General features: G+C 38.8%; 1 protein-coding gene across 2 annotated transcripts in view; it reads right to left on the bottom strand.

Moving 5' to 3' along the window:
* Nucleotides 1-176: 176 nt before the first annotated feature.
* The window catches only part of LOC105494348 (Kin17 DNA and RNA binding protein), a 38980-nt gene continuing 24003 nt past the window's right edge, over nucleotides 177-15153 (bottom strand). Inside the window, exons 9-13 of one of the 2 annotated variants that reach the window (XM_011762681.2) lie at nucleotides 13805-13855; nucleotides 11504-11572; nucleotides 10242-10341; nucleotides 7751-7851; nucleotides 177-3729 (exon numbers count right to left, since the gene is read on the bottom strand). In XM_011762681.2, coding sequence (XP_011760983.2) covers nucleotides 3667-3729; nucleotides 7751-7851; nucleotides 10242-10341; nucleotides 11504-11572; nucleotides 13805-13855 — 384 coding nt within the window. In that variant the 3' untranslated portion in view covers nucleotides 177-3666. Of the gene's footprint in view, nucleotides 3730-7669; nucleotides 7852-10241; nucleotides 10342-11503; nucleotides 11573-13804; nucleotides 13856-15153 lie in introns of those variants that run through there. The other variant, XM_024796732.2, reaches the window with a different exon arrangement.

Raw genomic sequence — 15153 nt, 5'->3', positions numbered from 1 at the left:
ATGCTGGTGGAGATGAGGAGCAACAGGAACTCTCACTCATTGCTTGTTTGAATACAAAATGGTACAGTCACCCTGGAAGACAGTTGGGTAGTTTCTCAGAAGACTCTTGGCATATGATCCAGCAATTGTGCTCCGTGGTCTTTACATAGATAAGTTGAAAATGTCCATCCACAAAATTCCTGCACACAGATGTTTGTAGCAGCTTTATTCATAATTTCCAAACCCTGGAAGCAGCCAGGATATCCTTCAGTAGGTGAGTGCATAAACTGTGGTGCATTCAGACAATAGAATATTATTCAGTGCCAAAATGAAGTGTGCTATCGAGCCACAAAAACCTAACCAAAACAACACGGAGGAACCATACATGTGTATGTTCTACTAGGTGAAAGAAGCCAATCTGAAAAAGCTACACACTGTACGACTCCAACTATATGACCTTCGAGGGAGACAAAACTAGGGAGACAGTAAAAAGATCAGTGGCCAGCAGAGATTTGGGGGGAGACAGGGAACAGGCAGAACACAGGAAACTTCTAGGGCAGTGAAGCGGTTCTGTGTGATGCTACAGTGGCAGATACATGTCATTATACATTTGTCAAAACCCACAGAAACTGCTCTAATAAGTAAAGTCTATGTTCGAAAAAAAGAAAAATAGCTTATGATGCTTCAAAAATAGAAGTCTAATCATAAGACCTGTTGTTAGTTATCTGTAGTCATTCTGCTTAGCATAAACACTATCAGGCTCTACGAACTCGAGGGAAAAAACTACTGTTACATCTAGAATCATATTTTTATGCTTCAGATATTTTTTATTGAATTTAACCTCAAGTATGCTACCTCATTTCATTCTGAAATAATTTCAGAAAGATGTTGGAGAATTAAATGTGGGAGGCAGACATGAAACAGTTTTTCCCTGAAGAAAACCACCGAGTTGATTCCAAACTTACATATTTGGGGGAGGCATATGTAATTTGTCAGGTTTTACTCATCACTATTTGTTATCAGGGAGAACCATTCTCCTTTTTGAAATTCTTCAGGCCAGATTCTTAGTAGTCCAGGCTCAACTTCTTGGCTCCATTTCCGGACATGACCACTCACTGCCATTTATTCAACACCTACTATGTGCTGGACTTCATGTCTGATGCTTTATATGTATTTTCTGTAGGTCTCACACCAACCCGGCAGAAAAACATTTTGACAATTTATACATTAAAAACATCGCAATTGAAGAACATTAACATTCTAATATTACAAAGCTAATGAACAGAACTGCCAGAATTTGATCTAAAGACTGCCCACACCCAAAACCTAGTTGCTTTCCATACTATGCTGTCAGGTTACTTTGAAAAAACCTTAATTCGTCCCTGAAGAACATTTTCTGTAAAGCTACTGACATCATCCTGCTAGTATTTCTTTACTGCCTCTTACATTTCTGCTAACAGCGTATGTTCTCCCATCTTCCGAGAATAGAAGCTGTCAGCCCTCCCTGACTCTCAATTAAAGAGAGATATCCCAGGGGTCGGCACCGTACCTGTGTCTAACGTCAGCATATTCCCATCCTCATGTTTGAAGTGATCATCCTGGTGTGGTCTGTTTTTTATAGAAGATCAACTCAGGCAAGGCGTGGTAACTCACACCTGTAATTACAACACTTTAGGAGGCCGAGGCAGGAAGACTGCTTGAGCTCAAGAGTTTGAGACCAGCCTGGGCAACATTGCAAGACCTTGTCTCTACTAAAAATCAAACAAATTAGCCAGGCATGGTAGTGCATGCCTGTAGTCCCAGCTACTCGGGAGGCTGAGGTGGGAGAGTCAATGACCTAAGCCCAGGAGGACGAGGCTGCAGTCAGCCATGATTGTGCCACTGCACTCCAGGCTGGGTGACAGAGCAAGACCCTATCTCAAAAAAGAAAAAAAAGAAAAAAAAAAAAAGAGGTCGGGCGCGGTGGCTCATGCCTGTAATCCCAGCACTTTGGGAGGCCGAGGCAGGCAGATCACAAGGTCAGGAGATCAAGACCATCCTGGCCAACATGGTGAAACCTTGTCTCTACTAAAAATACAAAAATTAGCTGGGCGTGGTGGCACACGCCTGTAGTCCCAGCTACTCAGGAGGCTGAGGCAGGAGAATGGCTTGAACCTGGGAGGTGGGGGTTGCAGTGAGCCGAGATCGTGCCACTGCACTCCAGCCTGGCCAACAGAGTGAGACTGCATCTCAAAAAAAGAAAAAAAGGAAAAAGAAAAGATAGATCATCTCTCTCTTCCTGGTGCTGCTGAAGGGTAAGATGTAAACCTCGAGTGCCCAAGAATGTAAATGTAGAGAGCCAGCACAGGAAGCCAGAGACAGAGTGCAAGCCTGGGAAGGCTGTTGACACCTGGTCCCACTGCCCTGGAAGCTAGTGTCTGCTCCTTTCAGTCATGTGCACCATAAATATCCCTTCTCTTCTTTTCCTTTGGCACAGGCAAGTGTGGGTTTCCTGTCTTTTGCATTCCCTAATAATATACTGCCCTACTTATTTCAAACTGTATAGTTAGGCAGGGTGCCGTGGCTCATGCTTGCAATCCTAGCACTTTGGGAGGCTGAGGCAGGAGGATCACTTGAGCCCAGGAGTTTGAGAGCAGCCTGGGTAACATAGTGAGACCCTGTCTCTAAAAGTAAAAAAAATTAAAAACAAATAAAACTGTAGAGTTCAACATTGTTGGTGGGACTGTAAAATGGTATAGCTGCTCTGGAAGAGTTTGGCAGAATCAAAAGCTTCTGTTCACATAAAATCCTGTAAATGGATGATCATGGCAGCATTATTCACAATAGCCAAAAAGTAGAAACAATCCAAATGTTTATCAACTGATGAATGGATAAACAAAATACGGCACATCCATACAGTGGAATATTACGCAGCCATAAAAACAAATGAAGCAGGCCTACATGCTACCACATGGATAAACCTTGAAAACATGATGGTAAGTGTAAGAAGCCAGTCATAAAAGATCATGTATTATATGATTCCATTTATAAGAAATGTCCAGAAAGGGAAATCCATAGAGACGGAAAGTACATGAGTGGCTGCCTAGGGCTAGGGCAGAGGGGAAAAATAGCAATTGACTATTACAAGGCTTCATTTTGGGGCATGAAAGTGTTTTAAAATCAGACAGCGGTGATGGTTGCACAACTCTGCAAAAATACTGAAAACCACTGAATTGTATGTATATTTTAAATGAGTGGTCTGTAAGGTATATGAATTATTACCACAATAAAGCTGCTTCTGTATTTATAGTTTTACATTTAAAATGTAATTACACTTGTAGTTCAACTTTACTACTCTACTACTGAAAATATAAATTTAGAGTGTATGAAGGATTTCCTCCAATTACATGATTCTAAATTGTCATATATAAAACACTTTATAATAACATTCTTTAATGAAGATATAAATTCATCAAGTAAATTACAAAGGAAACAAAAATAACAAGGACAAAATTACATAGTTTTGATACTTCATGAGACATAATTAAATTGTTCTCAAAGTTTAGCTGAACAACTATACAGTAATATTTTCAAAAACCTGTTTTTTTAATACAAAAGAATACCCTATCACAGTAGAGCCTCATAATGCCTGGCGAACACCAATTTGATGCTTTAAGATTTTAATGTATTGTTAACACATTTTCAAACTCAGGCGAGTTTAGAAAAGTCTTCATATTGAATTCCTTCCACTCTGCGTCCTTTTAAAGGGCCCTACAAATTAAAATAATTTAAAAGAAGGTTAAAAACACACATTCCCAAAAGACAAAAAAATGACACCATGCTTATGGATACAAATTTGCCTTTTCTGTATCCCTAAAATATCATTAAGGTAGTTAACATTTGTATATATCTATGAATTTTAAGAATAATCTATGGCATCCTCATTAAGAAAATCTGTATTTTCTTCTGTGACATCTGACATTCGTTATCAATAGATATTGTGGCAGAGACCCGCTAGCTGTTCAGTATCTCCTCTGCTTCCTGGATAAATAGCTAATTTCCTAGCTCCCTTGTGGTTCGCTGTGGCCATGCATGGAGCTCCAAGCCCAGGGAAGCAAACAGAAGTGATGGTCCAAACGTGCTATCCCCGAAACACAATCTGCCAAGCTCCTTTTGCCTGCCCCATGCACACAGACACGGCAACTGGAGATGCCACTTGAGGGCAGTACAGCCATTAGCTGGAAGGACCCGGGGTCACAAATCACCTCTTAGAAAAGAGTTCCCTGATCAAAAAAACCCATTTGGGGTTTTTACAGTGAAACGTTAACTTCTACCATGTTTGTGCCATTGTCCATTTGGGGTTTTCTTTTTTTTATAGGAAATATCATTTTGTAAGCATTACAGATACTCAAACATGTTTGTCGAGGTTGGCTATGATAGTTACACTGGTCTAGATTATAAAAAGAGTTCAACTTTAAATTTATTTTCTTTCATATCAAACAAAAAGAGAAAGAGGAAAATTAATGAAAGATATCTTCTATCACTAAAGCAGATATAACCTGGGAACACAGAGAATATGGGCTGTGTACCTACACTCCCCAAGTTCAAATCTCACTTTCAACAATTGATTTAAGCTCTCTGTCCTTCAGTTTCCCCTCTGTGCCCCATTATCTCCCAGTGGAAATAATAGTAATGTCTGTATGATTGGGTTGCTGGGAAACATAAACGAGTCATTTCATATAAAGTGACTAGACCTGGAATTTAATATGAGTGAGAGCTCAATAATTTTCAACTCTAATTATTATTTAATCTTTGGTTTAGCCGGGCGTGGTGGCTCACGCCTGTAATCCCAGCACTTTGGGAGGCCGAGGCGGGCGGATCACAAGGTCAAGAGATCGAGACCATCCTGGCTAACACGGTGAAACCCCGTCTCTACTAAAAATACAAAAAATTAGCCGGGCGCGGTGGTGGGCACCTGTAGTCCCAGCTACACAGGAGGCTGAGGCAGGAGAATGCCGTGAACCTGGGGGGCGGAGCTTGCAGTGAGCCGAGATTGTGCCACTGCACTCCAGCCAGGGGGATAGAGCGAGACTCCGTCTCAAAAAAAAAAAAAATCTTTTGTTTAAACTTTGAGAGTTGGGTCAGGCACAGTGCTCACATCTGTAATCCCAGCACTTTGGGAGGCCGAGGCGGGTAGATCACCTGAGGTCAGGAGTTTGAGACCAGCCTGACCAACGTGGTAAAATCCCATCTCTACTAAAAATATAAAAATTAGCTGGGCGTGGTGGCACACGCCTGTAATCCCAGCTACTCGGGAGGCTGGAGCAGAAGAATTTCTTGAACCCGGAGGCGGAGGTTGCAGTGAGCTGAGATCGCGCCATTGCACTCCAGCCTCGGCGACAGAGTGAGAGACTGTCTTGAAAATAAATAAATAAAATAAAATAAAAATAAAATTTGACAGTTAATCCTTTCCCTTGCAAAATATAACGTGATGATGATGATGATAATGATGACAATGATGATGACCCTAACCCTGGAACTGAGATTTTAACATTTTTTTACTGCTTCCGTTAACAACAAATAATTATCATATTTAAAGGAATTAAGTTCCCAGATAAAGTATAACCTAGGTTGGATTTTTCATTATAGTGTTTAATGGTCTATGGTCAATTGCATTTTTCTGATAAGAACCACAAATCTGGAGAATAAGAAGGGAGCCAGACATTTGAGTTTATAAAGTAAATAGCTAAAAAGCAGAGGCTATTTAGGAACAATTTACTAGGTGTTAAAAATCTGCTTAATAAATGCATAAATTTCAAACATTACCAATGACATGAAAACTTAAGGTGCCAGAAATGATAAAAATAACCACTTGCAAAGTTCAAGTGGCGACACATGCACATACAGAGATATTTTTGTTTTTTTGTTTTTTAATGAGGAGAGCCTGAAGAACAGTAGAAAAAAAATTAAGAGATAGATTCCCTTTTTTTTTGAGATGGAGTCTCGCTCTGTCACCCAGGCCGAAGTGGCACAGTCTCGGCTCACTGCAACCTCTGCCTCCCAGGTTCAAGCGATTCTCCTACCTCAATCTCCCGAGCTGGGACTACAGGCATTTGCCACCGTGCCCAGCTAATTTTTGCACTTTTAGTGGAGATGAGATTTCTCCATGTTGGCCAGGCTGGTCTCGAACTCCTGACCTCAGGTGATCCATCCCCCTTGGCCTCCCAAACTGCTGGAATTACAGGGTTGAGGCACCATGCCCAGCTGGTAGATTCCCTCTTCTAAAAGAACTACATGTTGCTCTGCAATCAAACAGAAAGGCTTTTCATGTGGATTTGCTCCTAAGTTCTACCTCAGTACAGAAGATGAAACTGGGTCTACAGTGCAGAAGGTGAGAAATTAGCTTTTGATGAATGGACACAACCTGCAAACCAAAGGTATCGAGATGGAACTCAACACAGCCTCAACAGTAATCAGTTGTTTTGTGTTTCCCTGAGATGAAAACATGAAACAGGATCTGCATTTGATAGTGCTATGGAATTAATAAGGTAAGTTTCATGCATGGTCCATGCAAAAAAAAAAAAAAGAAATTAATAAGGGAAAGATAAGCAAGTTGTCAAGGAAATACTGGATTTTCTATTGCCTTATGCTGATAGAGTCAGAGAAAATCTTAGAGTTTTTTGTTAAAACTCAATCTGCTAATTTAGTCAGACTGACACGTTCCTCAATGCCAAGTAAGAGTCCTTTTTCCCTTTTTTCCCCTTAGTTTACATTAGTCAGTAACAGTTAGCAAGTAACAGTTTCTAGGTTAGCATTGTCAGGATCAGAAAGAAAAAAAAAATGAAAAGCTTGATTTACTGAAATGAGAATTCTCTCAAATAAGGACCTAAATGGTTTTTCCAGAAAACCTTCCTAGACACATATCCTCTAACAGGCCCAGGGGCTTAGGGGTCCTATAAACTCCCCAAGAGAACAAAGAAAATTTAGTAAATTATGTGCAACGTTTTGAAGAGTCTGAACTTTCATTAAACTCTCTTAGTGATCTATTACTCCCAAGCTCCCCCAGAAATACTAAAACGGACTGTACTGGAGATGAAAAATTCTTTTGTTTAGCATCAAAGATAATGCAGTGCAGTAGTTCAGAGTTCTAAAAGGAAACTTTCTTTCTGAAGGTATCTCAGGCCTCAGTCACAGACCTGTCAGTGAAATATCAGTTCTAAGTCAATAACCAACTTTATTTATATGTCAGAGTTCTTTAAATTACTGTATTGATCTCTGCTACCTTAAATCCTTTACGAAAAAAGGGAAGACATTTAAAAAAGTGGGTGACCTCTGTGGTTCCCTCCCTCTTGACAATGACTATACTTCCCCCACCAACTTCACCATACCAAATTGAGTTTTATATTCAATATGAGGGGAAAAAAGGATATAAAACGGTACCCATTATACACACTTTCATAAAACACCAAGATTGAAAAGGAACAGACCAAAATATTAATGAGGTTTATTGTTGAGCTTGGGGATTATGATTAATTTTTATAATTATTTATTTATATTAAATTAAAATATGTTTTTCAGGTTTTATGCATGAGTAACATTTCTTTTGTAATCAGAAAATAAAATACTGTAGCAATGGCAGAGTCATTAGAGAAAATAAGTTTACAGATTTCCAAGTAGGATACAAGGCTAATAAAAAACTCAAATTCTAAAATAAAGAACAATCCAATTAAAAAACACTATGGCACATTTTTAAAGCACTTTGAAATTTCTGTCTTTGTATAAACAAACTTACAGTTTCAATGACGATAGTAGCTGAAAAAGTCTTCTCATTGATGGATTCAAGGGTACCTTCATTTCCTCTGTAGCCTCCATTTAAAACTAGAATTCTTTTTCCTACGATGGAAAAGAATATAAAAATTAATGCAAAGAAATATCTCCATTTTTCTTCTAACTTGTTACAGCAATGTACAAAAATGTACTACACTTAATAAACATAACAAAAAACAAAACCCTTTTTCTTAGAAGTTCCCTTTTTTTGAGATGTTTTACTTTTAGACTGCAAGGAATATAAGGTACTTGGAGAAAATGTTCAGAGTCCAGAAGTAATCAGAGAAAATTTAGCTTACTTTGTCTCTTTGCAAAATTCGTAAGATGGTTTGGCAGTTTTACAAAACTTTAAAGTTATACCTACCATGTGACTGAGCCATTCTATGTATTCACCCAAGAAAAAAGAAACCAGATATCCACACAAAGCTTTGTACATATATGTTCACAGCAGTTTTAACAGCCAAAAGCTGTAAATAAGCCAAATGTCTATCAACAGATAACTGGGTAAACAAAGTGGTACACGAGTCCCCCCTTATCCCAGGTTTTGGTTACTCTCAGTCAGCGCGGTCCAAAAATAGGTGTATACAGTACAATAAAATATTTTGAGAGAAAGAGACCACATTCACATGACTTTTATTATAGTATATTATTATAATTGCTCTTTTATTATTAGTTATTATTCTCAATCTTTTACTGTGCCTAATTCATAAGTTAAACTTTATTATAGGTATGTATGTACGAAAAACACATAGTATATATAGTGTTTGGTACTATCCATGGTTTCAGGCATTCACTGGTGGTCTTGGAAGGTATAGGATAAGGGGGGAATACTGCATATCCGTACAATGACATATAGCAAGAAAAAAGAATGAACTACATACAGATACATGCCACCACATAGGTGAATCCAAAATAATTACGCTGAGTAAAAGTAGCCAGACCAGAAAACAGGACACATTTATATTTATAGAAACTTAATTTATATAAAATTCTAGAAAAATAAGAACTGAATTATAGTGACAGAAAGCATGCCAGCAGATGCCGAGGAAGACGGGGGACGTAGGAGCAGAAGGTAGGAGGGAGGGATTAGAGAGGGAAATGAGGGGATTTATCCATCATCTTGATTGCAGTGATGGTTTTATGAAGTAGGCAATGTTCAAACTTACCAAATTGTATACTTTACATATGTGTGATTTATTGTACACCAATTCTACCACAATAAAGCTAACACAAGTTTTTCTAATTTGTAAAAAAAATTTTTACTTTAGGAGGAAAAAAGAATAAAGAATATGGCAATTGAAGTTCCATGGTCTGATGTTATCACTACATTGGCAATGACACCCCCCAGGAAGATTCTGAGTCAGAAGCAAACAACCTGGTCAAAGTAGTGTTCGTACTCAGATACGGATAAGTTTCCAGAAGGCAAAGACAACTAAGGGGGAAAAAAAGCAAAATAACAGACTTTCACTTGACTATCACAGAGAGCTAAACAAACACATTACAGGTTGAACATCCCTAATCTGAAAACCCAAAATTTGAAAAGCTCCAAAATCTAAAATCTTTTGAGCGCTGACATCATGCCACAAGTGGAAAATTCCACACCTGACCTCCAGTGACAGGTCACTGTCAAGAAAGATGCAATCAAAATTATTTAAAATATTGTATAAAATTACCTTCAGGTCATGTGTGTAAGGTGTATATAAAACATAAATGAGGCTGAGTGCAGTGGCTCACGCCTGCAATTCTAGTCCTTTGAGAGGCTGAGGTGGGTGAATAACTTGAGATCAGGAGTTCGAGACCAGCTTGGCCAACATGGTGAAGCCCCGTCTTTACTAAAAATACAAAAATTAGCCGGATGTGGTGGTGCATGCCTGTAGTCCCAGCTACTTGGGAAGCTAAGGCAGAAGAATTGCTTGACCTGGGAAGTGAAGGTTGCAGTAGTCAAGATCGTGCCACTACACTCCAGCCTGGGTGACAGAGTGAAACTGTGTCTCAAAAATGAATAAATAAAAATAAAATAAAACGTAAATCAATTTTGTGTTAAGACATGGGTTCCAACCCCAAGATACCCAATTATGTATACGCAAATATTCCAAAATCCAAAATTGGAAACACTTCTGAGTGAAAGTCCAGGCATTTCAGATGAGAGATTCTCCACCTACAACCATAAGCCTAATATAACAAATGCTATCCATATACGTCTATGTTTTGCTTCAGGAAAAAAAAAAAAGTATTCCAGGAAAGGAAAATCCATTGACACCACAAAACAGCTTCACCAGGGAGCCTGTAAACTACGATGCCCTTGAATCCAAACAGAGATGAGTTACGCTGGCAGTTAATGTTGCCAAGACAGAAAAATAACTACAACCATCAAGCACTGTCAAAATACAGGGGTTTAAGAATGGAACCGCTCATTTTGATGGCATATGTATTAAATGGTCTGCAAACAGATTTACCTGGTGCTGGAATTACTGTCTCTAAATGAGTCTGGTCAAGTTTCAGCTTGTCTCCAGAATCAATCATCTTCACAACAGCTGTATATTTGTCAATTACTTCCTGTCATGTAAAATGAACACTTTTATAATAGAAGAAGTAAGTGCACACTCATTTAAAAGGACAAAAGTAAATGAAATGAAGACAAAATATCAATCAAAAGATAGGAGTTACTCCTTCTATAAATGACACTATTTTCTAGATTCGATACATGATTTCCCAGCCTATGGTTCTCAATAAAGAACTCAATTCAAAGCTTAGTAAAGGTTTTCATCGGGAAAGAATAACAGATTGGTGGTACTGGAATAAGACTTTAAGAAATCTAACAAGAGGGGTAGTTTTGCCTAGCTTAATGTACAGTGGAAGAAGGGCAACAGGCATGCACAAGGCTGGGTGCTAAAATAAAACTAAATTTAGGAAAGGCAAAAAGGGAGAAAAGGCCTAGAATATTGATACAAACTTTAAAATCTCAGAGTAGGCCGGGTGTGGTGGCTCATGCCTGTAATCCCAGTACTTTGGGAGGCTGAGGCGGGTGGATCACCTAAGGTCAGGAGTTCGAGACCAGCTCGGCCAACTTGGTGAAACCCCGTCTCTACTAAAAATACAAAAGTTAGCTAGGAGTGGTGGCAGGTGCCTGTAATCCCAGCTACTTGGGTGGCTGAGGCAGGATAATCACTGGAACCCAGGAGATGATGGTTGCAATGAGCCAAGATCGTACCACTGCACTCCAGCCTGGACAACAGAGCCAAACTCTGTCTCAAAAATAAAAATAAAAATAAATAAAATCCCAGAGTAGCCAAAAGGCGGTCTCTCAAGCAAAACACAAGAAGTCCTCGTGAGACCTTGACAGTATAATTATTAGGCTGGTGTAAAAGTAATTGCAGTTTTTGCCATTACTTTTAATATACGGCCTATGATTAAAAAATAAAATACATTTTACTGACAAGCAAGGCATGCATGCTGAGGTTTTGAAGAGGTGCTGATGGGACTTCATACATACAATCTGTCCTAGTAAGAAAACAGATCAATGTTGAGTATAAACTATGGATGAAAAAGAAATATTTCTCCAGCAATCATGAATTCAGCTTCCATTTCATGGGATAATCAAGAATTTTAGACACAGTACTTTTGCTACCAGGACTTGGTTTTCAAGAAATACCAAAATAGCTTCACTTAGTGACCCAAGCTTTTTTCACAAATTCCATTCATAATTGCATGTCCTTACCTTAACGATACCCTTTTTCTTATGATATTTCTCTCCCAGTTTTTTGGTTATAATTTTCACAATAATTTCCTAGAAAATAACAACAAAAAAAAAGATGAAAGGAAAGACAGAAGTGATCATTTATTTACTTCTTCCTTTTAAACTGGTTACCCAAAACCACAGGAAAATGTAACTGCCCTGCCAAATAAGAAATGCTGAAGTTCTCTGCCTTCCCAACAATGGCAAACATTTCCTTAGCAAACTTTTATTCATTCTTCCTCTTTCTGTTCATCATGGTTAGCAAGAGGAAAAAAACATACACATGTATATACAAAATGTTTGATTTCTACATTGAAGAGTTCTGGAAATCTAGGACTGTTATCGGTAAATCTCAACTCTAGTACTTTACGTCTTTCGTAGATAGTTTCTTTCTCTCCATTGCAGGAAGTGAAAAGCACTGAGGTGTTCACTGCTGATAAAAACGCAGATTGCAAGAGACTCACCGGAAACTGCAAGACACTGAGCCTTCGAGCTTACGCAGGACAGTTCTCACAATGCCCCTTTCTCATGAGGTTGCTTTGAATTTTGGTACAAATAGGATTCCTCCAGATTAGTTATAGCTAAAGGTATTGTTCTTCTGAGCATCTAATTCTCAAATGGGAGGAAAATCTGGACTTATTTCCTATTAATGAATTTGGAGTTTGCTTCTTTACCATTTTTTCCTGATTTGGATTAGCTGTCTAAGAGCTAATAAGGAAAATTAAATTGCCTAACAATGCAATATTCACTGCAGAGATTCTATATTTTCTACTTCAAGTGAATATATCAAAGACATGGTCGCAAGTACTTCATAAAGCCATGCTTAAAATCATACTAACAAAACCTTAGGAAGGACTTTGGGGAGAGGGTATTTAATAGTAGAAAGATATGTTTAAGGAAGTCTCTCTTTTAAGACTTTCTAAATGAAGCCAATTAATACCAAAACAACTTCTCCAATTTAGCCATACTATTTTCTGGGCTAATTTCTCAAAGGCTCTCATGGGTTCACAATCCAGTACTTAGAAGATAATTCATTACACCACTGTACTTATTGGCCCTTGCCCACAAATAGATCTGTTAAAAATATTTCCTTTCTGAGTTTAAAAATTAAGCACAGTGGGCTGGGCGCGGTGGCTCACCCCTGTAATCCCAGCACTTTGGGAGGCTGAGGCAGGTGGGTCATCTGAGGTCTGGAGTTTGAGACTAGCCTGACCAACATGGAGAAATTCCGTCTTTACTAAAAATACAAAATGAGCCGGGCATGGTGGCCCATGCCTGTAATCTCAGCCATTAGGGAGGCTGAGGCAGGAGAATCACTTGAACCCAGGAGGTGGAGACTGCGGTGAGCTGAGATTGCGCCACTGCACTCCAACATGGGCAACAAGAGCAAAACTCCGTCTCAAAAAAAAAAAAAAAAAGAAATTAGGCACAGTGGCTCAGGCCAGTAAATCCTGACAGCCTGGGAAGCTGAGGCAGGAGGATCACTTGAGGCTGCTATGTTGACCAGCCTGGGCAACAGAGTAAAACCTCGTCTCTACAAAAAACACAAAAATCAGCAGGGCATTAGTGGTGCATGCTTGTAGTCCTAGCTACTCTGGAAGCTGAGGTGGGAGGATCGCTTGAAGCCAGGAGTTTGAGACCAGCCTGGTCAATAGAGCAAGACCTTGTCTCTATTTAAAAATAAAAAAAAGAATAAGACACTCTGAAAGTTTTATGAAAATGTCACATCTCAGTAAGTCTAAAATAGAACATCAATAAATAATCATTTAACAATATTGTTAAATGTTTAAAAACTATTTTAAATTTTTTTAAAACAAAAATAAATAAATAAGCAATAAAATATAAAACTCCCTTGAGTTTGTAAAATTAAAACCTGCTTTTCTCCACAATGTACCTATTAATAAATGGACAATTCTAGTTTCAGTAAGTTGTAAATTGAAAACCAACACTTGAGCATTTATAGTTCTACTCAATTCTGAAAACACAACCTTTTGTCTTACAGCAAAAATTGAAAATTTCTGGCTCAAATTCAAGATGTCCATAAACAAGTTTAGCACCAAACTTAAGGAACATTATTAGTCTATAAGCATGAAGTAACCCTCTAATAGAAGTGCAACCAATAATTAAAGATCTGATAGAAAGAAAAGTCATTATAAGTTATAACTAACTCTATCTATATAGATTATACATGTTTGAAAAGTTTAGTTACTTATACTAAATGCTAGTTAAATCATTCACTTAAACATACATTTAGAATTTAAGAAACTCCAACTGAATACTTACAGGCTGTAGCCAGTAGTCTGTTCGGGCAGTTCTTTTCTTTTCCTCTTCAATCTGTAGAACACATAATGTCTGAAAATTATCTCCTTAAAATTCTCACTGGACTTCAAAATACTATTCTATTTAACAAAATAACACCATAAAACTGTGAAGTCTTCTACTTCACAGAAGACCAACGACATAATTTGCAAGCTCTGATAAATACAAATAAACATTATTTGTCATTAGTTTTTGATTTTAAAAAACTTGCATTTTTAAAAGTATGTAATAAAGCAAGTCAACTGACCTAGGAAGCAAACAGACACAACCCCTTTTCCAGCTGCAAGACCAGCCCATACTTGCCCTCACCCACTTTCTCCCATGTGACTGTCAGGAGCTGGAAAAGAGGCCACGTTTTCATGCAGTAAAATCGTAACGCATGGATCAGTGTGGCACAGCATGGGTAAGCATACAGCCTGGTAGCAAACAGGGGGCTCCTTGTTCGAAAATGACAGTAAAGTTCATGAATGAAAGGGAAGAAAAATACCACCAAGAGGTAAATAACTGAGAGTGACCAAAAGAAAAGAGTGCTGCCTGGCTGTTTTGGCGAAAATATCCAATCCTTTTCTTTCTCAACTACTTACAGTTAACCCTAAGTACCAATTTTCAATGGGATCAAACAATGGAATAATCCCTTGGTTGATTCGAAACCTCATTTTAGGCTGGGCACGGTGGCTCACGGCTGTAATCCCAACACTTTGGGAGGCCGAGGTGGGAGGATCACGAGGTCAGGAGTTTGAGATTAGCCTGGCCAACACAGTGAAACCCCATCTCTACTAAAAGTACAAAAATTAGCCAGGCATGGTGGTGCACGCCTGTAGTCCCAGACACAAGAATTGCTTGAACCTGTGAGGCGGAGGCTGCAGTGAGCCGAGGTCACATTGCTGCACTCCAGCCTGGGGCACCGAGTCACACTCTATCTCAAAAAAGAAAAAAAACTCATTTTAAATCCTTCAACTTTTCAACAATGTTCTAAAATTAGTATTCATTATATTCAAAGAAGGTTGAAGGCTTTCCATTTTACTTTGAATAAAATTAAATTTAAAAATTCCCTGTCACAGCGTGCAAGACCTCTGTGGTGTTGGCCCTCCTGGCTCTCTGACCTCAAACGCCACCATGTGCTTGCTGCACTCCAGTCCCGTAGGCCTTTCCTTCAGATGCTTGATCGTTCCTGTCTAGGCACGGTTCACAGGATCTCTCCCCAGGCCCTACTCTCATACCTCCTTGGCGCTCAGCATTTTGTGATCATTCACTGGCGCACTGCTGAACAGCTCTGTCGTTAGAAGGAAAGCTCCATGACTAACAAGGACTGT

The sequence above is a fragment of the Macaca nemestrina genome, chromosome 9, assembly GCF_043159975.1.
Source record: "Macaca nemestrina isolate mMacNem1 chromosome 9, mMacNem.hap1, whole genome shotgun sequence".
In the NCBI taxonomy this organism is placed as follows: Eukaryota; Metazoa; Chordata; class Mammalia; order Primates; family Cercopithecidae; genus Macaca; species Macaca nemestrina.
Note: the sequence above shows the minus strand (reverse complement) of the source record. Positions and strands in the feature narration are given on the sequence as shown.